This window comes from Manis pentadactyla, chromosome 12, assembly GCF_030020395.1.
Source record: "Manis pentadactyla isolate mManPen7 chromosome 12, mManPen7.hap1, whole genome shotgun sequence".
NCBI lineage: Eukaryota > Metazoa > Chordata > Mammalia > Pholidota > Manidae > Manis > Manis pentadactyla.
Genome location: NC_080030.1, coordinates 2,681,560 through 2,698,431, shown reverse-complemented (window position 1 = coordinate 2,698,431; position 16,872 = coordinate 2,681,560). Strand labels below are relative to the sequence as shown.

At 45.5% G+C, this 16,872-nt stretch overlaps 1 protein-coding gene across 3 annotated transcripts; it reads right to left on the bottom strand.

Annotated features, from left to right (window-relative positions):
* Positions 1–361: 361 nt before the first annotated feature.
* On the bottom strand, positions 362–8,101 carry LOC118915242 (zinc finger protein 555-like). Of its 3 annotated transcripts, none has more exons than XM_036890804.2 (4): positions 7,771–8,101; positions 3,031–3,157; positions 2,427–2,610; positions 362–2,027 (listed from the first exon to the last, which is right to left on the bottom strand). In XM_036890804.2, exons 1-4 carry the CDS (start codon positions 7,771–7,773, stop codon positions 497–499), a joined length of 1,845 nt encoding a protein of 614 aa, XP_036746699.1. In that variant the 5' UTR covers positions 7,774–8,101; the 3' UTR covers positions 362–496. The 3 variants fall into 3 exon arrangements, with proteins under 3 accessions (XP_036746699.1, XP_036746701.1, XP_057345635.1); XM_036890806.2 differs by having other exon boundaries at positions 2,427–2,487; positions 7,771–8,100; XM_057489652.1 differs by lacking the exon at positions 3,031–3,157 and having other exon boundaries at positions 362–2,610; positions 7,771–8,095.
* Between the last annotated feature and the right edge of the window lie 8,771 nt (positions 8,102–16,872).

Sequence of the window (16,872 nt, the reverse complement as noted above, 5' to 3'; positions counted from 1 at the left end):
ACGGTCACAGAGGGTCTCTTAAGAGGCTGTTGTCCAATTCCCAATAACAAGGACAAACAGCAAAGGGAAAAAGTGGAAAATAACAACTCATGTGAGATTATGTTTTGAAGAACTCTGCCTAATTACAAACCTCTGCCAACTGTTTGGAAGAAAAACAGAGAAAGGCTCCCCTGGCCAAAATGAGCAAGTACTCTCTTAATAAGGCAAAACATATACAATGGGTGATGTCCAGCTACTGCCACACTAAGCCAGTAAGAAAATCCCAACAAACACCAAAGTGTCACTGGTCCAATAACCTCTTAATGAAAAATTTAAAGAAAACATGAAGAGTGCATATTTAAAAGACACCCATGACTCCAACAACTGTAAAGATAAACGTTTTATTTATTGAAATGTAGAGAACACTACCTGCCAAATTTAGCCTCACTAAGAGTACTTGGAGTTTTTACCTGTTTATGTGCAAAAGAACAGGAAATACACTTCCTATGGGTCTACTTTAATGATGAGCAACGAATACAGGTGATACATTTATGACTTTTCTAAGATTTCTCTCCTGATGTGAACTTTCTGGGGCACTGGGCATGAATTCACCAGAAGCAGCATTTCCTGGATGACACGGGCTGTGTTTTTCTGTAGTGTGTGTTCTCATGTGTCTTCTTGAGGAGGAGGAAAATCTGAAGGCCTTCCCGCACTGCTTGCACTCATAGGGTTTCTCTCCCGTATGAATCCTCATGTGAATCGGCAAGGATGAGGGCCACTTGAAGACTTTCCCACATTCCTTGCATTCACAGAGCTTCCCTGTGGTGTGTGTCCACACGTGCTGCTGCAAAAGTTCAGGCCAGCTGAAGGCTTTCCCACATTGCTTGCACTCATAGAGCTTCTCTGCAGTGTGCCTTCTCATGTGTTTTTGTAAGTATGTGTGGCAATAGAAAGCTTTTCCACACAGCTTGCATTCAAATGCTTCATCTCCGGGATGCATCCTCACGTGGTCTCGAAAGCAAGCCGACAAGTTGAAGGCCTTCCCACACTGCTTGCACTCATAGGGCTTCTCTCTGGTGTGGGTACGCATGTGTTTTCGTAAGGATATGGGCCAGTTGAAGGTCCTCCCGCATTGGTGGCACTTGTAGGGTTTCTCCCCAGTGTGCAAACGCAGGTGTCCTTGGAAGGATGAGGGGTGGCCGAAAGCCTTCCCACAGTGGCTACATTCATAGGGCTTCTCCCCAGTGTGAATCCTTTCATGCCTTCGAAAGGACTGGGGATAAATGAAGGCTTTCCCACAGTGGCTACATTCATAGGGCTTCTCCCCAGTGTGAATCCTTTCATGCCTTCGAAAGGACTGGAGATAAATGAAGGTTTTCCCACACTGTTTACACTCATAGGGCTTCTCCCCAGTGTGTGTGATCATGTGCCTTAGAAAAGCTGAGGAGTAACTGAAGGCTTCCCCACATTCCTTACATTTATGGGGTGTCTCCCCGGTGTGTGATATCACATGTCGCCGGAATGTGGAGGAGTAACTGAAGGCCTCCCCACACTCCTTGCATTTGTAGGGCTTCTCCCCAGTGTGAGTGACTGTGTGCCTTCTGAATGTGGAGGAGTAACTGAAGGCCTTCCCACACTCCTTGCATTTGTAGGGCTTCTCGCCTGTGTGAGTTCTCATATGGCTGCTGAGACTGGAGAAATCAATGAAGGCTTTCCCACACTGCTGACACCTGTAGGTTTTCTCAGCCGTGTGAATTCTTACATGCCGGTTGAGGGAAGAAGTACGAGGAAAGGTTTTCCCACATAATTTACACACGTAGGGTCTCTCTCCATTGTGGGTTCTCACATGTGCTCTTGGGTGTGGACGACGACTGTAGGCCTGCCGGCACTGCTGACACTGGCATAGTCTGTGTCGAGTGCCAAATGCACTGTGCTCGTGCTGTTTTACTCCAGTCAAAGTTTTCTGGTACAGGCTGAGATTGGGAATCTGACTAGAGCCCTCCCCACATGGACCATTACTTTTATAGAGTCTCTCCACCACGTGATTTCTGTCAAAAACCAGAAGCATGTTATCAAAGGTTTGATTAACGATTTAATATTTATTAGGATTAGGATTACATTTTCACCAATTTCAGAGAATGTGTAGGTTTTCTACCTTATCTGACTTGGTTTAAAGTCCAATAAATGGAATGCCACCGAAGAAGCCATGATCACAGCCATTATTAGAAGAGGGTTTCTCAAACAGGAGCTTTCCTTATAATTATTTTCAATTGAAATATGTTTCTAACACTCAACATTTACATTTAAGTTTTTTTGGGGGGAGGGGAAATCTGTGAATAAACAAATGTGGTCTAGGCTTCTATGGGTTTTTTTGTTTTTTTTGCTTTTTAAATTTCACGACTTCGATTTTCTCTGGAATACTGCTTTCCCTTACGAGTGCAACTCACCTGAGGTGTCTCCCATGGTCTTTGTGGAGATCTTCAATGCTAAGTTCTTCCCAATTTTTTCCTAAAACAGAGGCCCAGAAATTGTTTTTGGTGAACTTTGCTGTTTTATGTTCCTTGGATATATTATTCCCATAAATATCCTGCAGGGAAACTGACTCAGTGGCCTTAAATTGAGTCTCATCATCTGAAACCAAAAGGAAATTAATTTTACAAGAAGCACCTGCTAGCCAAAAAGACACCAAGCAGTTTAGCTGCGCTGGGATGTCATCAATAACCCGTATGAGGGGTTAAAATGGTAAGTGATTTAATAAACACAGTAAAAGTCTCACAAGGTTACCAAAACAAATTTCACTAGGTCCCCTATATCCCCTATGTAACCCATATCCACTGATGACACTAAGGGAGTTTTCTTTACAGAAAGAAAAACTCAGTGTAATACACATATTCTCATTTCTCATGGAGAAACTGTTATATTCTGACTTAATGGTGGTTGTGACCATGTCTCTTGTTAAATGATTCCCTTTCCACATTCAGAATTGCAGAACAGGCTTGAGGTGCGAGTGTTTTTCTAAGTGACTAAGAGAAGGCACGGCTCCGTCCTTACCCACAGAGGCCAGGTTCTGGAAGGTCTCCAGCATCACGTCCCTGTAGAGCTCCCTCTGCGCAGCATCCAGCAAGGCCCACTCCTCCCCGGAGAAGGCCACGGCCACGTCCTCAAAGACCACCGAGTCCTGAAACATCCCACGTATGTGCAGGAGGGAGGGCAAGACCCACTGAGCACCTGAACGCAATTCACAGGAAGCTCACACGGGCTTTGGTGGCCACCCAACACCTACTCTATGCAGTCATCAGACCTCCTCTCTGGCCAAACCCTCATACATTTAACAGCACCATGAACACACTGAATTATCTGCGTTTTCACTGTGACCTCGACGTGTCTTGTTCTTCTCTAACCAAAGGGTTCAGACCACACTGGAGAATTCAAAGAAATGCTATACAGACGGAACAAGTATTTGCATCTTGAGACCCAGCGATCCCTTGTGACACAAACGCTTCAGACCCTTCCCTGCTGCCCAGCACGTCACTCAGCACCATGGGAAGGAAGCCCAAGACCAACCTGGATGAGATTTTAAGAAATAACACAGAAGGACAGGGGCCTTTCCTTCCATTCACCTCACCAAATGGGCAAGGCCTGGTGCCACCCAACTTGCCACAGGCCCAGCTGGCCTCCAGTCCTAAGGAACTCCAGGCCTGAGGAGGACAGTTCCAACGCCCAGATGGAAAACTCCTCCGAAGAAGCACTCATGCTAATTTATGTGTGTGATAGTGATCAGGGGCTCGGGGTATACTGTTTTGTGTGCATTTTCATGAAGATGGGAAGTTACTGAGAAGTCAGAGCTCAGCAAAGCTAAAAAGTCCTAAAAAGATGTAAGGATGGAGATGCCCACACATTTCTAGGGTCAGTGTGGCTGCCCTCCAATGTTTGAGTTCACACATTCACACAGCAAGGTCAGACAATGCCAAAACAGAAAAGGGCTCTCCTGCTGGCCTTGAGGAGAAGGTTGACTCAATTGAAGTCACAAAGATGTGACAGTGGCTCTGTCCCTGATTATAACACTGAACAAGGAAGACAGTGCCTCCCTACAAAAGACACAGTCCCTCATCTCAAATCCCAGGAAGAAGTGGCTCCCAACAAATCTGGCTAGAGGCTGCACCCTGAACCTCTTTCGTCTCCCATCCCCACCTGCTGGTGTGCAAGCATGCCAGGACAGCACCTAAGCACAGGGACCATAGGGCAGTGTGTCTCCCGTAGGCCCTGGTTAAAAAAAAAAGTTCATCAACCCACTGACCTCCATGAGCAGCGGGCAGAGAAAACATTCTCACAGGACTATTCTGATGCAAGAATTCATCTCCTCCGCAGAGCAGCAAATGGAGGAACATCTCTGTTCTAGGCACAGGGGACAACAGGCTCCATTGCGCTGAGCCACTTAGTACCACCATCCGTAGCACCTCCTCCCATAAAGTTCCCTTCCCCAGAGTGCGGAAAGAGTGGACACTGCAGGCCTTCCCTGTATGCCCAGAAATGGCTGCTGGCAAGGATGGCCTTGGGGGGTGGCTGGAGACTTGGGTTTCAGGTTTCCCACCGCCCTGGCTGAGGTCATGCCTTGTCTTGGGTGTGCAGACAGCACTGCCAATGCTGAACACCCGCTTTCCTTCTGGGTGTCTGGAGTTTGGGCACCTGCTGAGCAGAAGATGCTTGCAGGGTTAGCTGCCAGTGTTAATTCCGGGCACCAAGTCTCTGAGGGGCCTCCCTGGTAGCCACGCGTGGTCACGACCCACTGGGGGTGTGCTGTGCCACCACCGGCAAAGACACAACAGACTGCACGGGGGTCCCTGCAGGTCTCTCCCCTCTGCTGATGCTGACGTGTGTCCTTCTGTCGTAACTAATCAGTCACGAGAAAAGCTGTCTGGCGAGTCGTGAGTCCTAGCAGGGTCTGGGGTGGTCCTGGAGACACAGACATGGAATCTGCTAGAAGGCCCTAACTCACTGACGTAAGGCAACAATGCCACCTGGGAAGAGGATGAGGGGAAGGGACATCTTGCACACCAGGAGGTGGATGACAAAACCGTCTGAAACTGACCTCAGGGAGTCCCTCTGAAACTGGATGAGGTGGATTATTTTGAACGGTCTGCAGCGCAGGAGGCGCCTCAGGCCACCACTGGGCCCTACTGAGTGGGCTGCCTGCCTAATGCATGTCCTGCTCGGGATGCCCCAACTGTAAGCACTACACCTCCAGGGGACAGGGTCCTCTAGGACTGTACTTCAAGTGTGCCCACTATCAGGACACCATGACTGCTGGGAGGCACTAGGGTCACTTCAACTACTGGCCGGAGTTGTGCTGCATGGGACTGGACAGCTGAGCTAAGTGAAAAGGAATGCAGAGAAAAAAATACAGGGATGTGAGGAAAAAGCCACTCAGCTTGCTAAGACCTTTATTAGTTAATAGAATTTGCGTGAACTGGTTATAGGTCCAGGACTTCTGAAAACCGGTACTGAGAATTGGTCCCACGTGACTGCACAGGGACCAGCTGGTAATTATTTTGCTGTGAAGACCCTCTTCCAAGCAGGAAAGCCCATGAGCAGCCCAAGGCCTTATCCCAAGTTGGCCCTGGGCTGCTGCATGGGATCTAGGATTGGGGAGGGTCCCCACACCCTGACACGAGTGCCCGCCTGTGCTTTTTAACTCTAATAATAAGGCTTATGCCCAAGAATGGCCTTCCTTTGGGGAATCTGGAATCTTGGCATGTGCTAGGCAGAGGGTGTGTCTGTAACCAGCCCCCAGGAAAAACCCCGGTAACAGGCTCCCATTGGCTTCCCAAGTGACACTTCACACTTGGCTGCGGGGAACTATGCACGTCCTTTGTGATGTCCCCGCAGAGGAGCCCCTGTCGGACCAAGAAGAAACCCGCTTGTCTTTCTGCCTCCTTCTGACCACTGTGTGTGTAGGACTCCAGCACAACAAAAAGACAGTCACGGAGCAGGACATTTATCGAGATTCCTGGATAAAAATTCAACATAAAAATAAATCTCATCACCTTTCTAATGAACAGCAACAGACAAGTTGGAAAATTCATTTCAAAAAGATAACACACACTATGCCAAAAAGCAAATCTGATTAGCACTAACTCTAGTGAAGGCTATAAAAAGAATGGAATGGAAATTTTAAAATGTCAGGAAAAATAACCAAAATGAAATAAATGGAAAGATGGAACTCGTTCTTACAACTCAGGCATTACTGAGACATCAACCCTCCCAAGGCAGACCACAGTCTTCATAAAATTGCACTAAATCTCCAAACCAGACTTTTTTTTAGGACTTGACAAATACTAATTTTATAAACCTAGCAGGAATAACAATGAGCAAAAACAGCCCAAATATTCTGGAGATCCAGGCCGGGGCCTGGGTATCACACAGCGAGGACATTAAAGCAACAGGACTTCTGACAGGATAGGATTAGCAGAGGTGGGGACAAATAGCTGGGTGGACAGGAACCAAGTCCTGAAGCAGGCCCACGTCTCCTAGGAAACCGGAGTCACCACAGGGCAGCGACTGCAGAGCAGTGGCAGAAAGGACAGACACTTGAATGCAAGGGACAGTGCCAAACTTTTCTAAACAAGAAAAGATGCCTGCATTCTCACATCTTCCATGGACAAGAATCAATGTATTGTAAATTAAAGCAAAATGTGTTGCAGATGATAGGAAACACCAGTACTGTCTTGCGTCACAAATTCTCCACCCTGCCAAGGGAAAGAACGGTATTTGGTGAATCCTTCTAATTCACCAATTACACTGTGGACATTCATTTTCTGCAGCCGTATTGGAAAGGAGATTTTTCTCTATTTCTCAGACATTTCCCCTTCACCCCCCAGGAGGGCTCTCAAGGCTAAGCCCTGGAATTCCATTCGTTATCACTCAAAAGAACAGACCTGAGAAACTTACTGAACCCTGGGCGAGGGTAGGGGTGAGGTGGCGGGTAAGGTGTCAAAAAGAATGTGTAACAAATGCAATGTAAGATACTGCCTTTTTTTTATTTCTGAAATTCACCCCTTTGGAAATATTTTGTCTGATCTTTCACGCTCTGTTAATTAAATGTATTTTACACGTGCTGGAAACCTGAGGCTCCCATAAGTGACTACGTGTTTCCCAGGTGACAAAACCTGGGGAGGGGCAGTGTAGAACTGCCACGCAGACCGAAGGCTTCCGGTCAAGCCCAGCCATCCTACCATGTGGGGCACCCCTCCCCCGCGGCTCCCAGAGGGGCTCCCCGAACAAAGGACCCTGGCTGCTGTCAGCTCCGGGTCTCCGGAGCATTCTGCTTTGCAGGTCGCTGCGTCACCTCGCCGCGTGGCCTTCCCTGTCCTGTGGGTTAGTTTTCCTACCTTCACTGCGAGAACGCAAGGGACAGGGCCCACTTGCCTTTTCCTCTCAAAACCATCATCCGATTACACGACAACGAACGTCCCAGCGAGGAATGAGGGCTGGGGTTGGGGTCCCTTAGGGACAAGGACCTATCAGGAGGGCGCCCCCAGCCCAGGGCCTCCAGGAGGTCTCCCCACTCGCCCCGCCGCCACGCAGGGCTGTGCGCTGGGAGGAGCCGCTGGGGGCTGATGTCCCCCTAGCCCAGGCGGAGGGTGGCTGTGCGCATCTGGGTGACCCCAGGCCGTCCTGAGATCCCGGGCCCACGCGGGGAGGGTTCGGGGCACGGGGGGGGGCGCGAGGAGACCCGGGCCGCGGCGGGGTTCCCGCGGGTTATTCCAGCCCCTCCCGGCCGCGCGCACTCACCATCTCGCGGCCCCGCTCCGGGCCCTCCCGGAGGCCCTGGTGTCCCGGCAGGTGAGAGGGGCGGACGGCTCACCTAGGTCCGCACGGGCTGGGCGCTCACAGCAGACGCTGCGGCCCAGAGAAACGGCCACGCAGCGGGAGCGCACCCGCCTCCGGCCCTAACTGGCCGAAGCTCTGAGATCCCGCGATATGATTGCGCGGCCCTCTGGGGCGCTGCACCCTTATTGGGTGATGCTCCGGGTACCCCTCCTCCCGGGGCCTTTGGTTGGACAGCTTTTCGAGACCCGCCCCTGGTGCTCCTGATTGGGCAGTGTCCGAGCCCACATTCCTGATTGGGTAGTTCTCCGGGAACCGCCCGTGCGTCCCTGATTGTCTTTGTACATCTCCCCTGTCGCCCCTGCCCCCTGCGTCGTGAGTGACAGGCCGTCATCCGACAGGTAGTCATCTCGGAACAGAAACGCTCTCAGCCCCGCTGGCCTCAACCCGCAGGTCGGCGCCCCGCCTGCGTCCTCCTCCTGGAAAGCTTGACTCAGTTTCCCCGCGGAACGCCACGTGTCCGAACCCGGGATAGGAGACAGTGCAGGACAAGTTAAGAAGCGTCTTTTGACCCTGGTATCAGCGGTCGGCATGGGAGCGAGGTCGCCATGCATCTGTGCCTTTAGTTAAACAAAGACCCTCAACAGTGAGGTCACCCCGCGCGACACGGTCCTGCTGGGTTTTGACGTGAGCCCTTTGACACCGGGAGGCCCTACCGCCCGTCCCCGCCCCCACGCCTGGGGCTTGAGGTCCGCAAACCGAGGCCCCTGGACTTTGACCTTGTGCGACTGGGCCCTAGTCTGGCACAGGACTTGCCTCAGCACAGCCACAGGTGTGAGATGCTGGAATTCTGTGTGTTTTTTACATTTATGTTAATCCAGTTTTTAGTGAGTCCCTAGGTATTTTGGAACGTAAAAGGCTGTGATATCCCTAAGTGTTGTGCCCAAAGTCGCGAATCCCAGAAGACCACCAAGGAGCCAACACCGAAGCAAACGCAAAGAGCCTTTATTCGAGCTAGCTCGAGCTCAATCTCTCATCTACACCAACGCAGTGGCAAGATGCCAGAGAAAGAGAGCGAGTTTCAATACCACAAAGGTTTTATGCGGTTCTAGAGCAGTTGGTGGGGTGATGGTCGTGGCTCTGGCTGATTGGCTGGATCTAGGGGTAGCTGGTGGGGTGCTAGGTCGTGGCTCTGGTCAATTGGCAGGGTCTAAGGGTGGTGGGTGAGCTCCCTGCTGACTGGAGAGGAGAGACCAAGCTCCGATTGGGTGAAATAGGATCCGGGTCCTGATTGGCTGAAATAGAATCTGGGAGCTTGCCCCTTCATTCCCCCCTTTTTCTGGATCCTAAGAAGGGACCCAATCATGGGTCTAATAAGGTTTTGCAGTTGTAAGGAGATAAAGGCTGATACTGTTGTCTTAGCACCATTAGCTGGACTGTATTAATTCTATCTTTAATTAAAGTTATCAGTTTATTGAGGATACATGGTCTAAAGGTAAGCAGGAGTAACAAGATTACTAGGGGCTTGTATTGAGCACGGAGGACTATCAATTGGACGGCCCCCACGTGGTCTCTGACAATCTGGACCAGCCTGTTGATGATACAGGGCCCAAGGGTTAGTAAAAGGAGTAGGATGGCAAGGGGTTCTTGAATATTAAAGATAATTTCCTGCCTTGATTTCTTTCTGGGACACTGGCGCCTTGGTTCGGGTGCACATCAAAAGACTGCATGCCCAGCCTCTAAGGTGGGCTGAGATACTGTCTATTTGCTAAAGAATCCTGCCTTTTACTATGCAGCTGGGTCTGCATGCTAAGTCAATTGCTCAGCTTGCAAAATTACCTAGTCAGATCTGAAGGAGGAAAAACAGCACATAGGCCTGGGCCTTTATACACGATTACAAATGATTAGCATAATAAAACATGTGCTACTCTTCTTTATCTGGGGAACATTAACTGATCTCACTGAAGAATGATTCTAGAGCTTAATGTTCAACATAGTTTTAGTAGGGGGGGGGTTCCAGCATGTAGTTACATTGCTCTGATTGCAAATATCCTGCCCTGCCCCCTCCAGAGGCTCTCACCTTATTCTGTCTAAGCCTATGGTCCCTGTCTCATTCTCCCCTCTACAGATAGAGACTCTAGCTGCTGCTAGGGAAAGGGGGCGACGACTGCTCTGGCTGCTTCGTGCTGAGAAGGGGGCGCAGTAAAGGGTGCAGCTAGGTCTCCATCACTGGTCAGTTGAGAGGGCCTCAGAAAGTTGGCGCTTCTATTCTGGGTTTCATTTCTATTACTATTTGCAGTTTTGTGGCTTCTAGGCAAGATAAAACAAATTGTGTTATTAGGTTAAGTAGCAACATCTGGAGTTGGATTTTCTATTCTGGAAGGACAAACTTGACGAGATTAAGAATGCATGGCTGCATAGTCAGGTATTATGGGGAAACGAATTCTGGATATTAGGATTTAGTATAGATATGACAGCATTATTGAAACAACACTTTTCTCTAAAATCACCCTTATTTTTATTAGAATTAGCCAGATTAAGGAAACAGTTAAGAGTTGGCTTGATTATTTGCATAAGTGCAGCAAGAAGAGCAATTGATTACATAGGCTCTTTTAAACATGCCTTGCTGGAACTTTTTGTAAGGAATTTCAGATTGAACTTTTAAAGGCCTCTTGAGGCCAGACAGCCAAGCCAGACTTGCCATCAGGTTTTGCCTACAGTACCTATAGATTTGGGTGAATTCCTCTCTTCTTGAGGTTCCTGCGCCTGCCAGGAAGTGACCTTCCTTACTCACCTGGTAAGGCTGCTGGGAACTCTGTAAGCAAGGTACCAGGCCAGTTCTTCCAAGGGGCTTTGTTGGCAAAGTCAACCTTAGTTCCTTAAAGCTGTCCATATCTGAGTTTATGCATGTGTCTCTCAGGTATGACATTCCAGTAAAAGCCTTGGTAGTATAACCAGTGTTTTTAATTGGTCCTCTTACAAGGAATGCAGGTTCTTATTGAACTTATGTAAATAAACATACTGCCATGAAACATAAAAATACTGAAAGCTTTTAAATTCTTGAGGGGTCAGGTAGAGAGAAAGATAAATGTTTCAATTCTGTTTATAAAGGTACTGTCATTCATGAAACTGTTGTCAGCTTAAGAGAAAAAGCTTAAAACACTTTATCAGCAACATCTGAAACAAAAAGTCCTTAGTTCACTTAATCCTATGTAACTAATACCTGTTCTGCTGAAATCTAGTTCTTTACTAGTGTAGGAGTAATAAAACAGTGACTACAAATGGCAAAAGACTTACAAATGACAATGGTTAAAGATCTGATGAGAGCTTACTGCAAGACAGTAGACAAGGAAATTCGGATATTTCTGTAACAAAAAAAACCATTCAGTAACAAAGTTTAGCATCATTCCCTTTGACAGTGCTTTCCAGGTAATTAAGCAGATAAGTATATATCGGATAAATAAGCCAAATTAGTCAAATACTTTCTCCAATGAGAAAATAAATTCCTCTGACATGTTCCAGGGGCCCTCTGGAAAATATCAGAGTTAACTAGAGGTAAAAGTACCTTTTTGAATTTGATTTTGGGAAGTTGTCAGAAGAAAGTTTATTTGGCACTTGCTTAAATAGTATTATAGGTTGCTATGAAGCAATACTTATCCATTTAACCAGAATGACAAAATACCTCAAAGGCAAATAAAGAAGTTTACACAGTTAGCAAACTTTAGCTTTTAGTCTTTTTAATATTAAGATGTCATTTTCTTAAATACTCAGACAACTCATTGAGACTTTAAGCATGAGAAACTTCTTTGATAAAACAATTAGAAAGCCTTTTGCAATCTTTCAACATTAAGAGCAGACTAACAGTTTAAGAAAACTGTCTTTTTAACTGAAAACAAAATTCTAATTTTGCTGTGTACTTGATACCGAGATTCATTTGCTTTAATTTTATATAGCATGACCATATTAAATTCTTCCAAAGCTTTCTACAACCTTCTTCTTAAATTTAGATTTCTCTTTCTAAATAAACAGCTGTACTTTACAATAAAATTACTTTCTTTTTATCAAAAGACACGTTCTTTAGCATGCAGAAATGTTTTCCTTATTACTTTAAGTAGTTTTAATTAGAACTTAAAACCATTAGGTACCTTCATTTCTAGTGAACACCGAGAAGCAGGCTATTGTAAACTGTTACACTAGCATTCTTTAGATTGACAAATTTATGAACATTTTATAATTTCTGTAACTATGAGCTTTACAGCACAATCTCTCACTAAACATAAAGTATATCAACTTAGCAAAACTTTAAGATTTTAGGTTACTACAAAGATTCTCAGGCTGCAGGTGGGTATACACACTGTAACACACAATTAAAAAGGTGTTCACTTGCCACACTCATTTAGTTCACTCATTCGTAACAACTATGCTAGATTACTTTCAAGACCTTTACTGAATATTAGACAAAGCCAAGCCTTTAAGCATTTTATTCTTAAAAGATTTAGCAGATAACATCGACTTAAATGACCTTAGGTAAATTTAGGCAGCTGATAACTACAAGGACATGCCCGCCTCAGGCAAACCCAAATTAGCATTAATGCTTAACATTTTTTTTATCAGATTTTCTGGAACTTTTAGAATGCCCAATTTTCACAAGCACTTGTCTTTAAATCAATTTAGTTAATACCATCCGGAGGTAGAAAGATATTTTCATTTACACGCTTAGACACACAAACATACAGACTGAGACATAATGATAAGGTTCCCTCTGGCAGCCCTCCAACGTTAAAGGACGGCCACTTGAGGTGCAGAAAACACGAAATTTTCTCTTCCTGATGTCCGTGCTCAAATTGTGAGCTCTCTCCCTAACGTCTGAGAAAAATGGTCTGTCATGGGAGACAAGGGGGTCGTCTGCGTCTGTCCCATTTCTTCTGTCAACAAGACTAAGACAAACACGACAAACAACAGGCACCTACAGAGAAGAATCTGCCACGGCCGCGGAGGCAAAACTGAAAGTAAGTTGAGGGCCTGTTGGACTGCTGCGGCAGCCGACTTTCCTCACAGATGAGGACCTCGTCCTCCAGACGGGGGCAAGGGACATCTCCCAAGACCCCTGGTCGGCGACCCGCCAGCGTGTCCGCCTAAGTCAATGCCGACCCAGACACAGATTGGAGCTCCTACAGGCTTATACAGGCTTGTTCGTGAACAAAAACAGTGAGACACAGATAAAGACAGAGTGAGACACAGGTAGACAAGGACAGACAGATAACTGAGTGCACTCACCAGCTGGCACAGGGCCCTCTGGGTCGGGAGTTCTGGGGGTCTCTGGGATCCCGGACGAGCCCCCAAATGTTGTGCCCAAAGTCGCGAATCCCAGAAGACCACCCAAGAGCCAACACCGATGCAAACGCAAAGAGCCTTTATTCGAGCTAGCTCGAGCTCAAATCTCTCATCTACACCAACGCAGTGGCAAGATGCCAGAGAAAGCGAGTTTCAATACCACAAAGGTTTTATGCGGTTCTAGGGCAGTTGGTGGAGCTTGCCCCTTCATAAGGAAATTGAATTCCTAGTTTAACTGCTATAAAATAGTAACAAAAAAAGTTTATATGCAACTGTGGGATGGAGCTGAGAACTTTAAATACACTTAGCAGATGGGGGTTTAACACTAAATGCATTTCATATGCCTGCTCATCTGAGAAAACATTCTCTAGTCTGAGATTAAGTGAATGTCAAAACTGTAAGACCTAACGGCCTTATTCCGGTCTGTGCGCTTCCCCCCAGTGAGGAGACGAAGGCCACGGCAGATCGATGCAACAAGCAAGAGGTTTATTATTCCAGCTAGCTGGGGTCCAAGTGTCTGCCCGACACAGCGGGTTTCAACAAGGACCTCGAGCACTCAAAGCCAAGGGTTTATATAGCATTTTCAAAACACTTAACTCTTAGTAATTTTCTACAGCTGCACATTAGCTTTGCAAGACATACATCCTGGGGTTAAGCGAGAGCAAGATAAGACTACTCCTCAATTGTTAGGGAGGTTCTGCACGATAAGCTTGGTATGTAAGATTAGCTGACCAAGGTTAGCTGACCGAAGGCCACAGCTGCCCCCATCCCGGTGTTCATGATTAACTTGTTTTCCAAGGCCTTACTCAGTTTCAGTTTTTTTCTTTTAAGTCACAACCTCAGAAAACTGCTTCTAGGCCCTTAAGATGGCTACTCTTATGCTAACTTATTCTCATTCTTACAAAAACTCTAGAATCACTTGTCATTTTATTTACAATTTTCAAAATTCCTTTCTTATGGTTTGCAAAAAGGTTTTATATATGTTCACAAAAATTAGTATTTAGAGGATCAATACATTAAAAACCTTCAAGTTAAAAATAAAAGTCATTGGATTTATAAACTAAAAATATATATTTTATCTTTTTTGGTTTAATATGGGTTAACAATGAATGTCAAGTCTCAATAAATCAGCATGGAATTTAGAAGTCTGCCTTAAGACTGGGTCCTGGCACGGACATCAGCATTCCTGTGTGCTTGACATCATGAGTTCAGAGATAACATCTTGCAAACGTCACACATAAAGAACATGTCACTGCATTTATTAAGGTGAAAAATGGGGTAGGTCTCTGAATCTTCAGGAAACATCCACTGCCATAAGAGAGAAGCATAACAGCTACGACAATCTGAGGGGAGCGAAGATTCAGGGTGTTTAAGTCACACTGGGATGTTTTTCATTCACAGAAGTAAACAAAGACATTCTCCAACCTGCCAAGATAGGAATGGGAAGAAGCAAACCCCTTCTCCCTCCTCCAGCCTCCCGTCCTCCCTCTGGTGTCCCTGTTAGCAGGTCCTAATAATCGGAGAGCCACTGGCAAAGTAGGAATGAAGTTCGCAGCATTTCTATCCCATATCACAAAACAAAGTACGAAAGAACAGGTGTGGCTGGCAGCACAACAGTCTCCTGAAGGGGCAGATGGGAACTTGTGACTATGCTCCCCATATGGCAGAGAGACTCTACAGGGGGAATTAAGTCAAGGACCCTGAGATGGGGGTGATTGGGGCCCAGCATCCCCGAGAAGAGGGTCCCGTAAGAGGGAGGCAGGAGGTTCAGGGTCAGAGAGAGATGGGAAGACACTGCCCTGCTGGCTGTGAAGACAGAGGAGGGGACCCCAAGCCAAGCAATCCAGTAGCTTCTAGAAACTAGAAAAGGTAGGGAAGCAGATTCTCCCTTAGGGTCTCCGAAGAACTCGTGGCCTTGCCAATACCTTGATTTTAGATTTGTGACCTGCAGAATTGTTACAAGGAATTGGCTGTTAAAAGACACTAAATGTGTGGTAATTTGTTAACAATAGCAACAGGAAATTCATACAGTGGGTGTGAAGCAGAGGAACAATACCACAGAAACTGGAGCAAATATTCCCAGTCTCATTTTCATGAGATAGTCTGAACTTCCACACGCATCTCCAACATGGCTTCTGCCCATTCTACCATAAATCGTGGAGCCAGATGACAAATCTTCAGAGAACAACATCTTTGCATCTTTGAGTCTGAAATATAGAGCTTTTTTGGATAGATTATGTCCTGACTAAAAACTTTATCCCAAGCCACAATCATCCACTTGCAAAACATTAGGGAAGCTGATTTTTTCATTCCTCATAAAGGCATGTATTAATGAAAAACACAACATAGGGAGAAGAGAGGGAATACTTTAGAATTATCATGAAACATTTCAATCACACAAAATATGAAGGGAGAAACATTTTGAATACGTGTGTATTTACTGCTAAACTCTATTAAATCCTATAAGTTTACCATACTCTTATCAGATTTCCGGAAAGAAAGAAAACATTATAGAGCCGAAATGTCCTTTGTATCACCCCTGGGATCCTCCTACCTTCCGTCTCCTCCCAGAGGAAACAATAATCACAAATTTGGTGGTTATTATTGCAACCACATACATCTGTATCTGTAAACTACACATAACATTGTTCTCACTATTTCAAATCTTATAAAAGTGCTATTAGACTATAACATACTCTGCAACTTGACTTTTTATCCTACGAAAACTACTTAACACTGATTAGTTACAATGTATCAGTTTCACTATAATTTTAATGCAACAAAATAAAATGCTAAGAGAAAGTAAAGAAGGAAATGCACCTCCCAAATGACCAGAAGAGAAATACATTCTTCAATACAAGTAACAGAGTATAAAACAGAAAATAAGGTTCAAATATAAGAAAAATGACATAAAACACATTAGCAGAATTAAAGCCAACAACATTTATCACAGCAGTTATTAGCATAAACAGATCTATTAAAAATAAATAGATTAATAGTCCAGCTATATGCTAAAAATGAGATGCAGGGATTTGAAAAGTCAAAAGGTGAAAAATTATACCAAAAGTAAACAGATTAATTTTGTTTAAAAAGCAGAGGTGGGGCTATTAATTAAAGCAAAGAGGTGTCACTTCAAAACTGTCAAAAGGTACAATTCACAATGAAGACCTGTCATGAACTATTTACTCCAAATAAAGGCAAAACAAAACAAAAACAAAGAAGCAAAAACAACAGAAAATACTGAGGGACATTAAACACAGTAGCAGCCAGAAACTGTAACTCAATTTTTGAGCTAATTGTCTTTGAATCAGCAATCGAAGTACAATTAAGGACAAGCAGTGTTTCTCAAAGTGTAAAGAGGAGGATCAGTGAATTACCTGGTGCTTGTTAGAAATGTATTACTGGGCTCCGGCTCTCACGTATTAAATGTGAACCTCCTGACATGAAATTTGAGAGCCATGGACTGACATGAATTTGAGAGCCACTGATTAATCAGGTTGATGTAGCAGACAAGCCAGATCCCAAGTCATAAAAACGGAGAACACAGCTTATTCTCAAGATCTAGGGAAGTTAATAAAAGAATAGAGATGACGTGAATCTGTAACAAATCCACAGTAAATATACTCCATGGTGGAAGACTGAAGCTTTTCCCTAGGATTCAGAACAAAGCAAAGAGGGCTGTTCTCAAAACTCCTTTTCAACACTGTACTGGAGGACTCAGCGAGTGCAATA